The following is a 21,459-nucleotide window of genomic DNA, read 5'->3' on the forward strand; positions in this document are numbered from 1 at the left end:
ATATTGTGTCTCACAAGTATAGAAGACTAAAACAGTTAAGCAAATAAAAATTTAAAAAAGAATTTAAAAATGTTTTGCAAATGTGTAAATCTCTTTAAGTAAACGAAGAGGTAACTAGCTCCCTGTAATGTTTGGTAAATAATGTTAGTTCACTGGCTAATAAGCCAGTAATTTATTAGAAATATTGTGAAAGAATGTTTGCTGTTAATGTTAATAGGATGTGTTGACATTATCTGGCAATCCACATAGCCATGTATATGTGTTTTTAGATGCTATTGGAATCAGATATGTTTGTGCTGCTTGGTACATCAAATTTTAGTGTTGCGTGTTGTCAGTGCACATTTTTTGCAGACAAGAAACAAACTGGAAAGAGGCCACATAGTATGATATCATGATTGTAGATGCTGCTTTTTTTCTTACAGATGTCTATGGAGACATCCATCCATCCATCCATCCATCTTCTATACCACTTATCCTTTTCAGGGTCACGGGGAACCTGGAGCCTATCCCAGGGAGCATCGGGCACAAGGCGGGGTACACCCTGGACAGGGTGCCAATCTATCGCATGGCACAATCACACACACTCCGGATACTTTTGACATGCCAATCAGCCTACCATGCATGTCTTTGGACTGGGGGAGGAAACTGGAGTACCCGGAGGAAACCCCCGCAGCACGGGGAGAACATGCAAAAACATACAAACTCCGCACACACAGGGCCACGGTGGGAATCGAGCCCCCGACCCTGGAGGTGTGAGGCGAACGTGCTAACCACTAAGGTGACAGAGACACTGTCCTATTATTCACTACATGCCTGTGAGCTTTCCTCCTATTGTGTTCAGCTATTTTGTGATGTTGCTAGGGCAGTGGTACAAATAAATGTGTAAGAAGAAGCCTGTTACTCCTTAAGCCTTCCCGGATGGTAGGTGTTGTCTGATAGAGGAAGAAAAGCTAGAAGGTGGGAATTAGCAAAATGACTAAAGCTCACAGTAAAAAGTTTCAAAAGCAAAGTAAAATGCATTGAGTGAGTCCCTTTTCAATGACACAATGCTATGTATTCATAATATGTTGCAATATACAATGCTATGTATTCAGTATACAGAACACATTAATAAGTGTTGCAGTGCACAAACCTTATTTTTACATGTGTGAATATTTTTGCATAATAATTATTCCATAGAATAAAAGGAACCTGTTGTTGGGGCCAGATTTCTTACTCTCGTACTTTTTCCTGTGGGTTTCTTTGTAGTTACTGAATAATACGATTTAACATGAATAACTGAAAAATAAGCTGAGACTGTTACTATTAATACTATTACTAATACTATTATTATTCATTCATCTTGAGAAAGTGCGGGTTGTTATTGCAGTGAACCCGGAGCCTACCCTGGGAAAACCATTGCAAGCACCATGCACACATACATTCACACCTAGGGGCAATTTAGAGTCAACAATTTACTTACCAGTATGTTTTTGGGAGGTGTGAGGAATCCAGGGAATCCAAAGAAAAACCCACAAGGACACAGGGAGAACATGTGAAACTCCTCACAGTGACCTGAGCTCATGATTGAACCAGGGACCCTGAAGCTGTGAGGCAGCAATGCTAACTGCACCACCACTAATTATTATTATTATTATTATTATTATTAGTAGTAGTAGTAGTAGTAGTAGTAGTAGTGGTTGTAGTACATGTGGTGGTGGTAGTAGTAAGCTACACAGCATATTATGATTATGACTCTATATAATACTATTATGAATAGCTATGACTACTAATATTATCAGTTTATTAAGCTTGCCATACAGACGAATCCCTGTGGTGACTGTGAAGAATATAAAGTTGTCCTATTCAATAAATCAGTTTGGCTGTTTATTTCCTCCATACCCTTCTGCACCTGCAGTGTTATTTTTCAAGAGCCCACTTGAAGATTTAATTAATTTAATTACAGACTGCGGTGGGACACGTCTATGGGGCTGTTTCTCAGAAGACATGGCTAGTCACAGGCTGAATCCAAAATAACTCTCTTCACTCTCTGTATGGGTACTTAATAAGGTATAATATAGTGACTTCTGTGTCCTGTGCAATGCATCTTATGTCTAATAGAGAGCCACTTGGCATTTCTAGCCAAGTGAGGTGGATAGTCACAAAATACAGAAAACTGATACATTAGCTATATCAGATTTTCTGTTTAATTTCAAAATATGTAACACTGGAACTGTAGACTGAAAAAAGCTGAAGATCCAGGTGTGCTATTTTCCATTCCTGTTAAGCAGTGATTTAAAGCAAGGGCATAGGAGTAATTTGACAACAGGGACGTTGGACACATTAATGTCAATACAGTGTTATGGATAGAAACATTTGGTTGTAATGAATTGCAATGGATTTATTTGTGTGTTTTGCTTAGGCTACATTTTCTTTCTGTTTGTGTGGTTTGCCACTAGAAATGTTGGTGACTAGTTCATTAAATATCTAGCTCATTTCACTGATTAGAGATTTTTGCTCTGTTGAAAGGATACTTTACATCTGCTTCTGGCTGTTAGGCCAGTGGGGAGCAGAAATCAGATGTGACTCGTTGCCCCAATTTAGGAACATACATTTCAGCGGCTTTTACTGAAGTCCGTGATTGAGCACATGCTGTAGGGCTGCTGTAAAGTGCAGCTACTTAGCTAACATTTGAATTGGTAAAATTTGATCCAGATGGTTTCCTCCATTTCTTGCCAACTCCCCCCAGCAAATCAAGTATAGGTTTGTTGATTTATTCATAGTGTTCATGGACCAAAGTCCATGGCAGTACACGTGCAAGCACAGATTCAGCAGAAGTGGGAGGAAACCATAGAGAACCTGGAATAAACCCACACAGACAAGGGAAAATGTGAAAGACAGACAGTAGACCAGAGCTCAGAACTGAACCAAGTACCTTGGAGCTGTGTGGCAGCGACACTACCCTCTGCACTACCATGCCACCTGCATTGGGACTCTAGATTGCACCTAGTTTTGAATGTGTGTGTGCATGGTGTCCTGTGATTGTGTGTGTATGCATAGAACCCCAAGGGGTATTCCTGCCTTGTGCCCAGTGTTCCCAGGACAGGATAGGCCTGACCAGGATAAAGCTGTTCCCAACTTTGAATGAATGAATGAATGAATTTGATCCAGTAGAAACAAACATAGCTATTTGTAAGTAGCTATTCTGAACAGTCCATCTCTTTGTGTCAAGTGAAATCAAATGTTAAACGTGTAAAGATTTCTTAGATATTTAATAATAACTAGCCTACTACTGCAGTATATAGCCTAACACTTGAAATTATGGGGAGGTAATCTTGTAAGAGTGCTTTATTCCCAGTAGAATGCTTATTCGTTTTCCCTTTTCACCTTTGTTTACATTTGGTCTAGTCAGGGTACTTTTAGGTTATTACCTTTTGGCATCGCTTAACTAATTGTTGTACTGCCAATAGTTACGTTGATAAGTCTAAACCGCAGTGTTTGGAGTTAATTTAAGCAAACAACAATTTTTTAAAAAAATGTTAATTTTTTTAAAATATAAAAAAGTAGGTCTGGGTGACAATTCCTTTATAAAAGGGAGAGACATTGTCACATAATAGCTTGATTCCTATACGCCATGATTTATAGGAAATGACAGCTATTCAGAATAGGTTTTAAATGTTCAAATTGCGACTTCGAATTTTTTTTTTTTTTTTAAACAAACCTCTTTTTCGCAAACAAGGTGAAATGGTTAGAGTTAATGTCTAATTCAGGAATTTCTCGGAAGCGGCGCGAGAGGTGTTTGGCTCGTTTGTTGATTGACGTCGCCGTCACCTGTGCTAAAAGGGGCGGGGCTACAGGGTTCTCATTGGCGCGGTGTAATTTCTCCTCTCACTCGCCCACGAACTCAGCGCGCAGCGCGAAGCGAAACGACCGGAGACGTTTCTGTGCCAAATTGTCGGGTCGTGCAGAGTAAAATGGGATATTACGTCTCACAACTTTTTCACTAAGAGGAATTCCAGACGGATCTATGGCATGGCTGTCGACGGTAAATCATTTTTATTTGTTGTAAACAGATGGGCATGGTTTTGTGGGGCCAAATGGTTGGCACTTTCGACCAGACAGGGTATATAAATGTTAATAAGGTGTGAAACTTTCACACGTTAACCTTTAGTTTGTTGTCGAATGAAGAAATGTTATGTGCAAACTATTAGAGGCTAAAACTCTTTTCGTTAAGCTTACTGTAATTATACCGGAACGGGTTTCAAATATTCTTCCCGTTTAATCCGACAAAATGAGGTTCCACTTCACATGGGAGTTCATTCATGTTAAACAGCGCGGGGCTTGTGTTCTTGTCGTGGGTTTATTTTTTATTTTTTTATTTTCATTAGCCTAGTATTAATACATCTATAAGTATAATCCAAAATGTTTCTCACCCACGCGAAGAAACTTTGAATTTGTTAAAGAAATTGTATAAATACTTCCGTCTGAGAAAGAGAAAGCACTTAAACTGTGTATTTTCTTGTTTCCTTTTGTGCACTGTTAGTGTTTGTGCTTTTGCTCTGTTGCTGTAATTCTATGAATTCTTTAATCTGTGCAGTTCCGGTTATAGGAATGGTGTCTTGTCATTAACAGTGGTTTACTTAGAGCTTATAGGAATTGTTTTGCAGATTACAAGGGACTAATAAACCACAGTACTGGTCTGTTATTACAGTGATTCTTTCTTCCTGGCTTGAACTTGTCCTACCTGAAAGCACCAATCATTTATCTACCCATTCTCTCTCTCTCTCTCTCTCTCTCACTCACTCACACACACACACACACACACATTTACATTTTCATTTACATTTTACATTTAGCCATTTGGCAGAAGCTTTTGTTAAGAGACGTATAGGCTAACAACAAACAATACAACACAAATACAAAGCACTATGAGAATGTATCAGAGACAAATGCTGGTTTGTAGAAGTGCTAGACTGGTCTGGACAATAACATAAAGGACCATTTGAGACCCAAGTGTGTAAACAAAACTACTACTGCTACTACTACCACTACTGCTACTACTACTGCTACTACTACTACTACTGCTACTACTTCTACAATAAAAATCAGAGCACCAGGAACTAGATCCTGCAATCAACACAAAGTAAGTGCAGAATAACAAAGCATTATCCTAGACATTACAAACACACTATCTTTTTCTTACCCAAAAACCCATCCACAAAAATCACCTATTACCCACTCACCCAAGTACCCATTCATACAAATACATCCAAAAAACCTACCGCCCACCAATATGACCAACATATGCACAATACTACCTCCCACACATCCATCTATACACACACAAAACTACCACCTAACACACACACACACACAGATATATACAAGCATATAAACCCAGACACATGGAAAACTTCAGCTTTTGATCTTTGGTGCTATTACCGGCAGATCTATTTACCTGCCGAGAGGCTTGCCACTGCTTTAATAGTGACTTGCAAATTCACCCTGCCATTCGTCTGCATCAGTAATTAAGCACTAGTGCTGGAGGGGTTGGCTGCAAACCTGTCTCAGCCTTTCCCTTCTAGCTCATTACTCCGCACAGATGTTGCATTTCACTCGTCCTCTGAAGTTCAAAGCCCCTCACACTATTGCCAGCACTGGTTTGCATAGCCTGCAGGATACATACAGACTGCATGATGAACTTGCACCAGTTGACCTGAGAGAGTATATCAGATATAAAAATAAAAGTCTGGGCTCCTTTTATTATTATTATTATTATTATTATTATTAATTTATTTGTTTGTTTATTTATTTATTTAACTTTCATTTAGTTAGAATTTTAATGAGTGGAGTTGTAGTGTGAATAAATAAATGAGATTCATTCACCTTGAATCACCCTTCTGAAACAATGCAAGTAAGAATATTTATAGCATTATTTATTCTCTTAATGCATTACCATTTCAGAGTTTTAGCAGTGGCTTAACATTTGTAACACTTCCAAGTCTGAATGAAGTATTTCAATCCCAAAGTAAACACAGGTGTTGAAGAATGACAACTTCTTCTCCTGTGGTAAATTTGAAGCTTAAACCAAGCAAGATATTTGCATCTTAACAATTTTTTTTAAATCTTATAGCATCTTTGGTAGAGCTCATGTCTGCTGGTTGTTGGGGTCTATAAAAGAGAGACTGGATCTACAAAGCATATATGCAGCATAATAATCCATGAATTTATCTAACTTCCTTATCCCAAACTCCCCACATTCCCCCACAAATCCCATTCCTCCCATACCTACTTCAGAAGCTCTGTAATGAAAGCCACTTTGTTAGTGTGTGACTCTATCCCCGAAGCGAAGCGGATTGTGTTTACTTCACATAGACCATGGTCAGATGAACAGACTTGATGAGAACTGCCTTTGTAGGTCTGTGGGTCTGGAGGAGATGGGGGTGGGTGACAAGGGCATGAGAGATAAGCAAGATTTCATCTCATCCAGTTCCCCACCTTCTGTAACACACACATGCACAAACCCCTTAACATTATCACGGTTGACTGGTTGTCCTCGGTTCAGCTATGACAACATTGTCAATTAGAGGAGTGAGATTTTAATGAGCCTGTGCACACTGACTGAACACTTGCCTGTAAACACACTGGCCACTCGCCCTTCACTCGGAAAACATACTCAGACTGCCTCTTGAATCATTAATGCCAGCGCTGGTGCTGGAATATGCATGGCGAGCAAGCCAGGATGTGTGCACACACTCGCATACCAGTGATCAGAGGGCCAGTGAAGCTCTGGATGCAAGACTAATATCATATCTGGCAGCTGACATAAGCTATGCTGCTTTGGGTTGGCCAACATCTGACACAGGAGTCAACTTGAGAGAGAGTCTTTGTCCAGTGCTGTAAATCACTTCGCCTTTCAGTGTCTGTAGGTGGATGTGAGGAAACAAGAACAGTAGTTGCACACAGCAGTAAACAGAAACAGTACATCATTTAGATCCAAGGAACTCTGTGGCAGTCCCTTGAAGTGAATGATCAATCATGCAAATATTTTGTGGAAAAGAAATGGTGGTGCAGTTTTCCGTTTGTTTAGCTTCAGAGTGGTGTTTTTTTTTTTCTTTTTCTCCAGGTCAGATATGAAAAAAAAAAAATCTGCTGATTGTTTAAATGTGAGTTAGTATGATACTTATGATATCCGTTTTCCCTTGGAGTTGTGGAAAATCCATATGCTATTAATTACACTAACCCATAATCCACAAAACCACTGTAGTTTTACAGCCTTACTATGTCCTGCATGCAAAAGCATAGTGTTTCCTTTAATTAAGTATTAAACATCTATAAAATGAATGGAGAATTCACACTGTCTGGGTTTCTGTCTGCCAAGTTTTTGGTTTGCCTGAAGGTGAAACAAAACAGCCAGGATGAAGGTAACTTTCTCAATATGTCAAGCTCTCTTATTCTCTCTTGTCCGATAGCTGCATCCAGCTTTAGTTTCTGTCGTCCTGCGGTGGAGTACAAGGCACTTCCAGAGGACTTTAAGTACCAGCTGAGCCGCTGCACCGGTGGCAATCTTACCTGGCATGAGTGTCGTGGGAACAAAACAGCAGGTGGTCGTACTGTCAAACTTCTACAGCAACCAGGAACTGAGTCCTTGCAGGTAACTACACAAAACTGCTATGAACATCTTAATGGTACAGTCTCAGTTCAGTCAGGGAAGGTTTAGTAAAGTGCTGAAGTTATGACCAACTCCAGAATTCATCAGCATCCTGTTGAAAGTCTTATCCTGATAGAGGCAACGTGGGCTCATTTATATTCATTAGTGATTCATTGGCAAGTAGCCTGAGTTAAACCTTAAACCTTAAACTCTAACCATTACATGACTAACTATCTTTTCCTAGCCACTGGACAATTCATGGTAGTTAATGAATAATGTTTTGCAATAATTTAGAATAACTCAATAACAAGCCAAGACACTTAACAAGGAAAAACCTTTCTTAAGATTTTTTTTTTACATCTTCACTGAAATTTCCCGAATTGCCATCTATTCAGGGAGCTGTTTTGTGTTAAGTGCTAAGTACTAATTGAGGTTTTTTTTCACCCCATTTCATTTCAGGTTTTTTTTCTGTTTTTTAGACAAAATCATTTGCTATGCTTTATTATAGGCTGCACTCTTTCAGAGTCTCAAAGTTTATTGTGTATAGTGTCTAAGTGTTAACATATTCCTCACTTAGCAGTCATGTTTTAATATTTCAATGAAGGCAAAAAATACCTAAAACATTTTTCTCTCAAACCTAAAAGCTGTGTTTGCATTCCTTTGGAATAGCTGCATGTATGTGCTTAGGAAGTTTGGGGAAAGTCACTGCTTTAGTAAATTGCTAACATTACAGTTAACTTTAGAATTATTGGGATAGTTCATTATGTTGTTTAAAATCTTACACTAAACCTTACGTTTTATCAAACATCCAAAAAAACATTAATGATGCACCAGCATATTGTTTTAAAATGTGTATGGATGTGAACTGACAGCAATTTAAAAACCAGTAGAATTTCTCTTGCTTGAATGTATTCTAGCAAATGAAATATAGTTTGCGTGATAATAAGCGGTTATAGGAAATCGTTTGAGTGGAGTTTAAAGAATTGTGTGTAATGTATGTTTGTTTTGTTGGCTATTTCCCATTTTCTTAAAGGGTGCCAATAATTCGGCAGTTTCTCCATTTCAGATTCATACTGTAGATTCATAGCATTACAATGCAAAGTGCAGAAATTTATAATCTGATGTGACTAATGAAACTAGAAATTGTATGTAATTGTTTTCTCAAATACATGAAAGGAACCCCATCATATATGGGTTTATGAAGGAGTTAGAAACGTTCTGTACAATCTACTATGTAATATGAGCAGCATAATGCCTATAGCTTTATGCTCTGGGAAAAATATGGGTTCATAATCCTCAGGCATGATACTGCAAAAATCATCCTGCTATTTGGTAGAGTTATGAATAGTCTTTGAGAATATAGTGGCTTACATACAATGCATCTTTCATCTACATCCTTCTGCTTCATCAAAAAAAGAAGTGCAGCAGAAACAGTATGATTGTTTGACAGCGATAATGGAGACCTTACAGCTGTGAGCAATCACTGATCATTTCTAAGCACCCTGTCTGTTACCGCTGTAAGACTTTCATACTATTGCTTCATGTCTTTAAACAGGCATTCGCTTTATGGCTCTAGTCCACACATTACCAATTAAACTGTGCTACCAGAGAGAGCGTGTTATTCCACGTCTGTTCGTCGCTGCATTTTGATGATTAAGATATCTTTCATGCATTTCCTCATGTTTTCTGACATGCACTCAAAAAAGACATGGCTATGAATAATATAAAGGTCAAAGGGGTAAAACAAAAGAGGAAATATAGCTATTCATTTTCTTTGTTTCTGTCTGTCTTTTTATTTCCATTTCTTCCTTTCTTACCCATCCCCCCGCCTTGCTCTCTATTCAGCCATCCATCCAAATCAAGACTTTATTTGCAGAAAATGGGAAAGATGCAGTTGAGCCGGGAGGCAGAGCAAAGCAAAGACTCTTGTTCCAGAATGGCTTTAAATAGACTGTAAAGTCTCTTAGCTCCTGAACACTGGTAATGGATGATTGAACACTGCAGGCAGATATGTGAAGATTAGTATTTGTGCTGAACACTAGCTGAGCCTTTACATTTTCATGTTGACAAAGCAACCTCCTGCGCCCCCTTCCATGCCCCCAGAGGTAACGTCCAGATTCCGTCAATAGCACAGGCTTACCTTCTTTATAGTTTTTCTTCTATGTTTGGGCTAATTAACTGTTCCAACTAAACTAATATTGCTAATAAATCAAAATGGTCTTAGTTGACATTATTCTTGAGTGATTATTAGTGGCAAGTAACCTGATTTAACCCCTTAAACTCCCAGAACTACATAACTACAATGGATATAAAAAGTTTACACACCACTGTTAAAATAGCAGGTTGTTGTGAAGTAAAAGAATCATGTCAGGTCTTTTCTCACATTTTAATGTGCAATTGAAGATTGCGCAAATAAAGTGAAAAACAATCAGAAACTTCTTTTTTTTTGATAAAAAAACTTACAATAACCTGGTTGAATAAGTGTGCACACCCCTAAATTAATATTTTGTTGAAGCACTTTTTGAAATTATTACACCTCTTTTTAGTAACACTTACTTTTCCAGCCTTTTGTTGTCCCTGTCCCAACTTTTTTTGAGATGTGTTGTGGCCATCAAATCCAAAATTACCTTATTTTTCCTTAAAATGGTACATGTATTCAATTTAAATATTTGATATGTTTTCTATGTTCTATTGGGAATAACATATGGGTTTATGAGATTTGCAAATCATTGCAATCTGTTTTTATTTACATTTATTTACATTTTACACAGCGTCCCAACTTTTTTGGAATTGGAGTTGTATAAACACTCTAATGGGAAAAATCAGTCATGCTTGTGAGGAAATGCACACCTGCCCAACATAGAAAAGATTGCACATTTCACATTGTGTAAGGGAAAAACCGTGCACTAGTGTATTTGTAAGGAATTCGGAAATTGTACCATTAAACAACAGTGTTTGGTTTTGCAGTTACTGCTACTACTACTACTACTACTACTACTAATAATAATAATAATAATAATGTAATGAATTTAACTATATGTAGTCTTATATACGTAAGTCTTCATATAATATTTAGACCTAAGTCTTGAAGATGGATGGAAGGACTATATTGATCCACAAAATGGAAATTTGGGCACTACAGTGGCTGAAGGGCACAGCACAATAAAAACACAAAATAAATACACATAATTTAACATATAACACATTAATAACAGTTCTTCATGCCGTTAATGCTTTGGTAATAATTACACGTATATGGCCATGCCAATAAAGCTTGTTGAAGTGAATTGAAGAGAGAGAGAGAGAGAGAGTGCGAGAGAGAGAGAGAGAGAGAGAGACTGAGACTACAAGGCCTGCTGTCTCCTTTTCTTCTCCCAGATCTGAAATGTCTGCGAACAAGCTTCCACACCCTTCTCTCTCCATCCCATTTCTTTCATTACATGATTTAACCATTTCACTAGATATAGAATTATCAAGATTTAGCAGTCAATGCTAGACATTTACACTACAGAAAAGGCTTGTGGTAAATGATATATGTAACCTAGTTTTAAAAGACGTCTACAGGGTCCAAATGTCTGAGACCACATTGAAAATCTGAGATTTTTTTTTAAATTTGGGAACAAACTGAAGGTTTAAGAATATTATTTACACAAAGAATTTTGTGTAAAAAATATTTTATGTAAAACAAAGAAAGTAAATGTTCAATATCTTGAATATTTAGTATCAAGATTCTGCACTATATTTAGCTTTCTATTTAATTAAATGTAAGCAAATTAGTTATATTGAATATGTTAACTGCTTTTTGGAAAAGGTTGGATTTTCCTCATGCCTAATCTCTTCTATTGAAGCCTGTGTTCAGATGACACTCTGATGGATTTTATCGAAGATGGATGTATCATATGGTTTTGCATATACTTGTGGAGTCCATGCCAGCTCGAGTGCACACTGTCATTAGAGCAAAAATGGGGACAAACTCAGAAATTCATGTAAATATCTAAAAGATATTTCACACAAGTTGTTGTCAAGGATATAATTTTTTAATGAAAATATCCATCCATCCATCCATCCATCTTCTATACCGCTTATCCTTCCTTCAGGGTCACGGGGAACCTGGAGCCTATCCCAGGGAGCCTCAGGCACAAGGCGGGGTACACCCTGGACAGGGTGCCAATCCATCGCAGGGCACAATCACACACACGTTCACACACCCATTCATACACTACGGACACTTTGGACATGCCATTCAACCTACCATGCATGTCTTTGGACTGGGGGAGGAAACCGGAGTACCCGGAGGAAACCCCCGCAGCACGGGGAGAACATGAAAAATCCGCACACACAGGGCCACGGTGGGGTAATGAAAATATAATGAATATAATTAGAAAATTATGCAAAATTGAAGCATTTTCATTAGTGGTCTCATACTTTTAAACCCCAGTATACATATATTGTTCAGAAAAGTGTTATTCAATAAGGTAACAGACAATGGACGTCTATAATTAAAGTAGAATTTATATTTTTTTAGAGAAATATCCATTTTTGGTGTAAAAGAAAGCTTTTTCATTAGACACCTTCAACTCTGAGCAAGATGTTCTTAAAAATGCATTATGACCTTAATGTGACATCTTGGGTTTTTGTTAGAAAGCATGATGACAGTTAGGCTGTCAGGTTAAAAGCAGTCTAACATGACCTTGAAACTATATGGCCAAATGTTTGTGGACACATGACCATCAAATCCATGTGGTTCTTCCCCAATCTGTTGCCACAAAGTCGGAAGCACATAGTTGTATTGGATGTCTTTGTATGCTGTGGCAGATATAGCTTAGAGCAACAAAAAGAAGAAGAAGAAGGAATATAATTATTATTAACAACAATAACTATTATTACCCCCCCCCCTTTTTTTTTTTTTAGAAGAATCATCATCCTTTTGGTATAAGTATCTATTTTCAATCTTGGCAAAAGTCTGTTTATCCAGGAGTAAAGTGTGAACAAATTATTATTATTATTATTATTATTATTATTAATATTAATAGTAGTAGTAATGTTAGTTCATCACTCCAACCCCCCCCCCATCCCCCCCTGCCAGAGCTGCGGGTACTTGTCCTTTTTTTGTTGGTGAACCAATGATCAAAAGTCCTGTATAATTAATCTACCATATTAATATACCTCTTTCAGAGTCCAAACTCCAGAGATCTAGTGTAATTTTCATCTATTTTTTGCCTCAATGTGAATCAAATGTGAATTTGTTTATCAAAAGACAGATCCAAAGACATCAGGGAGTGTGGACTGTGTGTATACTTTGTACTTATATGACCTCCTAATGGAAATAGCCATCCATTACTGTTGAGGAATTTTTTTATCTCGTTTTTCAGAAGATATGAAGGCAAGAAAGAAAAAGTCAGACCGTAATGAGGATTTAATGCTAATGGTGGTGTGGCGATCTGTCTACAAGAACATGGCAGGTTGAGAACCATGAAAGCCAGATTCCATCTCATTACTGCATTCTATAATTACCCTTCAGAGACACCCTTGTCTATGCAGGGGGTGGATAAATCATAAATTCATTAACTAGCCCACCGCAAATGTAAAAGCTCTAATGTGTTTGCCCAATCCTATGTTTTTGTTGCTGAGAACCATGTTGACTAGGCTAAAATGCAGTGGCTAACGTAATGTATGATGAGATAATTAGCTGGTTAGGTGCATTTTAATGCAGAATTAGGGAAATGCACTCTCAACATAAAGGCAGCAATCATTGGCCAACGTCTATGAGATGTGGTGTTCTGTCACCCATAAAATATACTTTTTAACTATGAAATGACTTAAAAACAAAAATCGGTCCCCCATTTTCTTCACCTAATTTGGTCTTGGCCATTTTCCACCCACCAGCCAGTTCTGGCCTATCATATGTTAGCTACCAGTGTCACCGTGATTGACAGGTGAGAGACAGGAGTAGGTTTCTGTTTGTTGGTCCTACATACTCAATAGACAACAATGAATAAAAAACTAATAGCCAGGACATGAAAGTTGTTTACACAGCCATGGTGTGTACACAATCATTGTCATGTTGGGGAAAAGTTGTCAATAGCAGACAAATGGAAAAGAGACCCATTGATTGGCATCTGCACCTCAGATAAATGTTCAGTGACCAATAAGCCCAATATTCTTGATATTTTAGTGTTTAATTATTGTTTTTGGTGGTATTTATATGTATTATTGGTTTCTAGAGGGAAAGTCCCTTACGGTCCCAGCCATGTCAGAGAGAATGAATAGGATGTGAAAGGACCTGTGTATCCAAGCAGTTCAAATAGGGAGTACTGTTCTCTGATTGATTCAGCTTTGTGTGTGCACGTGTGTCTGCTGTTACACACGAAAGATCTCCCTAAGGCCACTGGAGAGAACACTGCAGTTAAAATGGCTGTCGGTAAGGGAGGGAGCGAGTGTGAGGACAAAAACTGTGAAGGAGAAAGAAAATTGCAGATAAATGGGAGTGGGCCAGAATAAAAAACCTATACAGATGGCAGTTAATGGGTCATTAAAGCAAACAAATAGAAGAAAAGGCACAAAATTGCTGTGAATAATGAAAAGGACTTTGTGGGAGTGAATGATACAACAAATTAAACATATTGTATTCACAGTGCTTGGCTTTGAAAAATGCATAATAATAATAATAATAATAACAATAAATGCCAGTGTGTTAATACCTTGATTACACTTAAAAGGTGAATGGAGGGTTTGTAAACAGTGTCTTCATATAGCCTGTCTAAATTCTCAGATCATCCAAACATTTTCTGGAACTATTTTGATCACAATGATGCATCATACTGCTTTTCTACTTGTTTTTTGGGACACCTGCAACAACATTTGTGTTGGCACTGTGCTAGAGGTTACTAAATAGCTTTTAGATGGCCTTAGTTTAATGAGGTCTGTTTATTGCATCATGGATCTGTCAATGTGTTGGCCAAAATGACGACAATCTGAGATGAAATAATCCATCTTAATTACTGGCAGCACATAGAGCGGAACACTGCTATTATGGGGAAAAAAGATTTATTTTCCAGAGCTCTCTGCAGCAGTTTGAATGTCATCACCGTCATGGGATATTGCTTCCTTATACACAAGAAAGAAGCTGGGTGTGCTTGTGTGTTTGGCACTTGTTATGGTAACGATGAAATGCATTTCTAACAAGCTTTGACAATGAGGTATGACATGAAGCTATCACTTGGAATGTATTCGGCCATTTCATTGGAATTGTTTTCTTCTCCCTCTGTCTCTCTCTCCCTTTTATTTCTGTTTTCTCTCCTAGCTTCACACAGGGGATGCATACTCTGTTTACCACACTAGTCCCACCCTGCCAAGTCTGTCTAGGCCAGTGGTTCTATGGTCCCAACAGGATGTGTGTCGGTGGTTAAAGAAACACTGTCCTCACAACTACCTGACCTACGTGGAGGCTTTTTCCCACCATGCCATTACAGGTACATTCTCTAGACTTTAAGGTCACTGCTACCAGAGACAATGTAATGCACTGGGGCATTTTTCTAAATTAAAATTAAATGTGAAGGTTTTTGTTTTGTATAATACAGACTTAATTGTTGCAGCTGATTGCTGGCTTGCATTACACCTGCTTGAAAAAATGGAAAATGTAACTTTATATGTTTTTGTCTATAAAAAAGAATTCCACATGCATTTAACGGTATTTGAATTGCAAAACTAAATAGCAAAGAAACTTGCTGATTTAATAGAATGAGCCCCATTGTGCTGTCTAATGATTTTAAAGGCAGTCAACACACTCATTGTGTTAAAGGCAGGAAATATTCTAACATGTAATACTCAATGAGTCATAAAAGACCTGCAATATGTTTCACCATGGAGAAAAGTGTAAAAAGAAATATAGAACCCAAGACAGTACCAAATAGTCAAAAACTCAAACAGTTTTTTAAAAAAAAGAAAGCTAAAACTGCCAGAGATTTGCAATAATCCAAAATACATGGCAGGAGAATTAAAATAATGAAGGAACACTAAAGCTTAAATAGTATTAAATGCTGTTTTGGTTTCATTATTTTGAAGTTATACAACTATTATACTCAAATTCATACTATTGTTCAATTCCTGTAACACAAGGTAAAAGTATCAATAAAAAGGAGGTTTTATATAACAATCATACGCTTACTTAAAATAATCACCGCCAGGTTCTTACACGGCTACAGTATTTTATGCAGTGTGACCGAAGGGTTCGCCCTCTGAACTAAAGGTCAGTGAATTCTGGCTTGACTACTTTTCTAGGACCTTGGAATCTCAATATGCCCCACCCTCCTACGCTGCTCAGTCAGATGAAATTTAGCAATGGTTTAATTTTGAGTTACAACGGCGCAGGTGTACAAGCTCTTTACAATATTGTGCTATTGTTTTCAGGACAGGTGCTGTACCAGAACTGTAGTATTCTTTCCATCCAAACTATGAATGTACTGAATGGTAAACGTGCTGTCCTGTGCTCTCATTGCAGGTTTGATACTTAAAAGTGGCATTTATTTGATAATTCAGATATAACTAAAGATGGCACAATACCACACGATACCTTTACAATACCGATGATGAAATCTTGAGTATCAGCTGATTCTAATATCTGTTTAAAATTTGAGATTTAAAATTTTTATCTCCTGAGTGGTGCAACAGAAACGTGTTCACTCTATCGTCCAGAGATCATAGCCTTCTATGGCTGGGAGACCGAAAGACCAAAATTGGCAGTGCTTTCTGAGTGGGAGGGATGGCATACTCTCTCTCCTCTACCAATGACAGTCTCCACCTTCAGTGGGTACTAGCTGTCATATGATAGGGGAGACCTAACTAGTGCTGGTGGGTGGGAACTGGCCAAGATTAAATTAGGGAGAAAGTAAAAAAAAAATTGAATAATAAATTTGTGACTTAATTGAACTGGCCATCTAAAAGGACCATACTCAAACTGTACAAACACTACCATACAGGAAGAGATGCTGTACATAGCCATCACTCAATTCAGACAAATAGAAACAAAGCAAATATTGTGCAAATATTTGCAAAATTAGACAGTTCCAATTTAGTACTTATTCATGACAAATTTATTCAAATCAATGTGCAACAAATTGTCCAATTAAAAAAAACCCTTAGCAGTAGAAAATAAAGCTATACAGGCATTTAACATGAACGTTACCGGTATAATAGCATGATAGCTTGTTATAGAACTGAATGAATTAGTTCTTTTTCCATCTGATATCTTATATTTCTGCTGCTATCAGCCCAATACCTGATCTCTGAAGGTTCTAGATACAAGAAGTGCATGCATAGGGTGTAGGCATAGTGTTGTTGAAGTCAAGTAGTTTTTTTCCCCCGATGTATGATTAATGCCAGCCCTGCCCTTTAGAGAGGGCAACAATGCATATCAATGAATCCAAAGTGTCTGCTAACCCCAGTGACTTTGTGGTCTGAGGTCATTACAGCAGAGTTTAAGAAGGCACAGAAGCCCTGATTCATTAGTTTATTTTAATGAGAACATTCTGTCACATCTAATATTACCTGCACAAAATAGAGTCTGAAGTTGAGTGTGTATATAAATGTGTATGTGAATCTCTGTTTGAAGAAAGTAGAAAGCATATTTTGGTATATGTGTACTTCCCATGTAACTGACTGTGTAATTACCACGATGTTTGTGTTTATGTGAGAACATGTGTACATACTGTATGTGCTCTTGTGAATCCCTTTGTCCATTTACATTGTGCTTAGACCTCTATTTCTGCTGTGCCCACTCCCATAGTAACCCTTCAAATTGAGTTTTATTGTACTCTCAGACAAGCCCTTTTCGTACCAGAATGGGGATATGTTTTATATTAGAAACTACAAAACACTAATGCAAGCCGCTCCGGATAAGGGCATGTGTCAAATGCTGTAAATGTAAATGTAATTTTTCTCTGTTCCCACCCTCTCCTTCTCCAGAGAGCCCCATCTGGCTCACTGTTCCTGTCCTCTCTCTAATTGAACATAAAGCATCTGGGGCTCAGATGTTATGCAAGTAACAAAAGGAGAGTGAGAGACAGGGAGAGTGACCGAGATATTGAGAGAGGCTTTGCCTGTCATCTGGGGAGAAGACAAGAAGGAAAAGAAAGGCAACAGAGCGGTTGGCCATTCAGAGCTGTGCACTAAAGGGTTTAGAAAAACAGCAGACTCAGTAGGCTTCAGGGCCATGAAAATGACTTCAGGCTTGGTTACCTCTCAGGGAGCAGCTTTAGCAGGATGCTATAATTACATTCAGAAACTCCCCCACCTGTGATTTGCTTGAGGGATCCTAATGAGGAGGGGAGATGCTTCTATGATTTAAGAGTAATTTGGAAACCAGAGTACTTGAGACTTCTGATTTCAGGTTTAGTATCCCTTAAGATTCTTGGCTAATTAAAAGGAAATTACTCCAAAACTTCAGTGTTTGATGAATCCAAACAGCTTCTACAACAAAGTAGCTTTTATGACATGAAATGTAACAGTTGCTGAAACACAAAAGACAAAAATGGGTGAAAAATGGAAGGTAAAATTATGAGCATAGTAATTAAAACATAACACGTCTGGCAGTCTGTTAGTGTTTTGGCATTCTTTTGGGAAACAGCAGGGAGGAAAACAACCTCCCAGTCATACAGCAACTCTGCAGAGTCACAGATGACCTTCAGGCTTGAGCTCCCTTTCCGGTGTGTGTGTGTGTGTGTGTGTGTGTGTGTGTGTGTGTGTGTGTGTGTGTCTTGTCAGCTCATCTGTATTTGCCCATGCAAGGGCTGTTGTGTGGCCAGTGACCCAATTCTATACATGATTTAATCTTTTGCTCACCATCCAATCAGCACTTACACCAAGCATCACACTAATTTGCATTTTAATCTGCTGAGTTTGGAAAAAAAAAAAAAGAAGAAATAGTTGCAGAATGATGTGCTGCTAAATCTTTTTTTTTTTAAGAACATCGTCTCCAGCAGACATGAAGGTGCTTATGTCCAAGGGTCTCAGGGACAGCTGTCTTTTCATATTCTCTAATGATAGTCATTTGCATTAATCATAGATATTGATCACTAAATATTAATATTTAAATAATATGATCAGTGTGATTCAAAGGACGATCTCTCTCTCTCTCTCTCTCTCTCTCTCTCTCTCTTTCTCTCTCAGGCAGAGCTTTGTTGAGACTGAATGGCGAGAAGTTGGAGAGGATGGGTCTGGTACAGGAAACCCTCAGGCAGGAGCTTCTTCAGCAGGTCCTGCAATTGCAAGTCCAGGAGGAGAGACGCAACCTCCAGCTGCTCAGCAGAGGTGAAAGGAAGCTCTGAAACTGATTTAGACAGACAAGCCTCCACTTTTAAGTAAAGTTGTGTGTAAATGTTTGAGCAAACTAAACCAAACATTTTCTTCGTAAGCATGTTCCCGACACAGCTCATTTGCATTTAGTCATGTCCACTAAGCTGCATAAAAGGTCAGGTGGACAATGGCTGGAAACATGAAATGACTATTAAGTGATGGAGAAGGAAGATGTTATTTTGACTCACTTCTGTGCCATTAAAAATATTTATCAGTGCAGAAGCAACTAAAAATGTTAAAATCTAGAGATTAATTACAGAAAAGGTGAATTAGGTATGAATTAAGTGAGGAAAAAAAGAAAAAACAAAGCCTTCTTTGCTCATATTTACCAATGGTGCCAATATTAGTGGAGGGCACTGTACACTATACCCAGGGGTTCAGGCACACCAAGCAATTTTAAAATTGCTTGAGGTCCATCAGCCATCATGCTGGGAGTGTTGCACAGCATTCAAAGAAGATGGCATGGCAAATGGAACATATTTATAAGCCGGCTTTCATCCTCTGAAAAAAAATCACACCGGTCTCTAGACATCCTGTAAACATCTCCTAAGCATGACGGGCTCTAAATCTAAATGCTAAATGCTGTAAATATAAATAAACAAGAGATTTAAACTTGACCGTATGATTCATATATAAAAGTGCAGTACCGCATGCAAAATATATGATTTGAAGTCGTGGTTTACATTAGTTAGTCTTCTTATGCATAAATTTATGCACACTGAGGAGCATGAAACGGATACGAATGTTTTCCCAAAATTACAGGATTTTTATGAATACCAAATTTCTTGTGTAAATGTGTAGGAACGAATCATTCACGAATACATTTGTTTATATCCGGCTTTATAAACGAGCCACAGAATGTGACTTGTAAGGAAAGTGATGAAAATTCTGAGAAAGAGAAAGCGTGTTTGTTTTTCCATATGAACAGGATCTCCTTTGCTTGGGAGAATTATATATTCATTCCTTTCTTCTCCGTCTTCCTCTGACTGCAGGGACTTTTGGGAACCTGTCATAGCTACAGCCATGCGTGGGCAGCTCTGCCAGACTCTGTATGCTGTGGGAGGGCATCGAGGCATGGGGCCACAGGCTGTGTGTGTCTGCAAGAAGAGACCTCTGTCTTGGACTGCCACAGGCTACTGAGGCTTTGTCAGAGCTTTCAGAATAACCAGCTGAACCTTCCTGTCCATCTGAGATTCCAGAAGAGCACAGACCGAATCTGCGGCAACAAGGAGAATAAAGAATCTAACCTGAATCTCCCCTCTGAGAGTAGTGCCCTACTCTAAAATGTAGTGTCTCTGCGAGCACATGGCTCCAGAACTTTAACCAAGAATGCTGGGAAATGCATGTTTTGCTGGTGATCTTAAGCTGTTTTCTTCTGAGGAAGTATTTTTCATTTTCATAACAGGTGATTTTTTTTCTTCCACAAAGACTATATGGGTGATATTCCACTGCACAATAACTCACTGTAATAATCTTGCAAGAGACAAATGTCAGCTACACGACAGATGGAATCAGCTACAGTGTAATTACACAAAAATTAAGAAAGCAGCAAGCCTTGACATGCCTTTCAAAGGTACTATATCTAACTGTGAAATGTCAGAGTGGTGGTTTACAACAGCTTTAAGGAAAGATGAGGTGATAAAAAACAAGCTCATCAGGACTTCACATTGTTTAACACTAATTAAATGTTGTGGTTAAAAAACACTAAGAAAGAAATGAAAGAAATCATTGCTCCACCACTTTTGGTACACACAAATGTAGGCATTTCTAAACTGTTTGTCACTTTGATGACAAACTGAGCTTTACTTGGGGACATTAGTGCATTATAGAAATTCCACAGAATAAAAGATTGACATTCTCTCCATACTTTGTCTTGCATACTGAACATTCACTGATTTTGTAATGGCTTTTTAAATATACTTTTGTTTTAAAAACCACTCTGGCTTACATGGCACCCTTAGGCCTGACGGGACATGTCCAAACACCCTTATACATTCTGGTTTTTACCTTATGTTTGCGTTCTTCATATTCATTCCTTTTGAAGTCTTTTTTTAAAATATGTAAATAAACAACATGATGTTCAGCCTAAAGAAATGTACACAAATAATTAGTAACAATTAGCAACTGTTTCATTTGGCTCTATTGTAATTTCCCTCAATGTGTGGGTTTTGGTGTATGTTATTGTATAGTAGTTAAACTGATTTGATTGGACTGTTGGACTGGCATTATATACATAAGTATTACAGTAATATGTGCCAACACTACCTCACTGCTGGCTCACCATGTCGATTGTTTGGGAGTGTTTTGTTCATGCTTTTTGTATATGATTTTGTATATGACTTAGATTATTATGTGTAGCCTACATGTCTGATAGGCAGACTGTTTTTTGAACACAGTCTCTCATGGTGTAGCCTATGGAAAGAATATAATAAGTAAAACTTATTGAGCTTTTGGATAATTTTCCTTACTGCAACGAA

At 38.0% G+C, this 21,459-nt stretch overlaps 1 protein-coding gene across 1 annotated transcript; it reads left to right on the forward strand.

Annotated features, from left to right (window-relative positions):
• Window positions 1-3,295: 3,295 nt before the first annotated feature.
• On the forward strand, window positions 3,296-20,569 carry samd10a (sterile alpha motif domain containing 10a). The gene is made up of 5 exons (XM_053625077.1): window positions 3,296-4,024; window positions 7,452-7,633; window positions 14,934-15,102; window positions 18,797-18,937; window positions 19,975-20,569. Exons 1-5 carry the CDS (start codon window positions 4,012-4,014, stop codon window positions 19,995-19,997), a joined length of 528 nt encoding a protein of 175 aa, XP_053481052.1. The 5' UTR covers window positions 3,296-4,011; the 3' UTR covers window positions 19,998-20,569.
• The last annotated feature ends 890 nt before the right edge of the window (window positions 20,570-21,459 follow it).

The sequence above is a fragment of the Ictalurus furcatus genome, chromosome 5 (assembly GCF_023375685.1).
Source record: "Ictalurus furcatus strain D&B chromosome 5, Billie_1.0, whole genome shotgun sequence".
NCBI lineage: Eukaryota > Metazoa > Chordata > Actinopteri > Siluriformes > Ictaluridae > Ictalurus > Ictalurus furcatus.

Coding starts and splice junctions, on each gene's coding strand:
- samd10a (XM_053625077.1), top strand. Junction 15,103..18,796: donor TTCCCACCATGCCATTACAG/GTACATTCTCTA, acceptor TTTCTCTCTCAG/GCAGAGCTTTGTTGAGACTG. Junction 18,938..19,974: donor CCTCCAGCTGCTCAGCAGAG/GTGAAAGGAAGC, acceptor CTCTGACTGCAG/GGACTTTTGGGAACCTGTCA.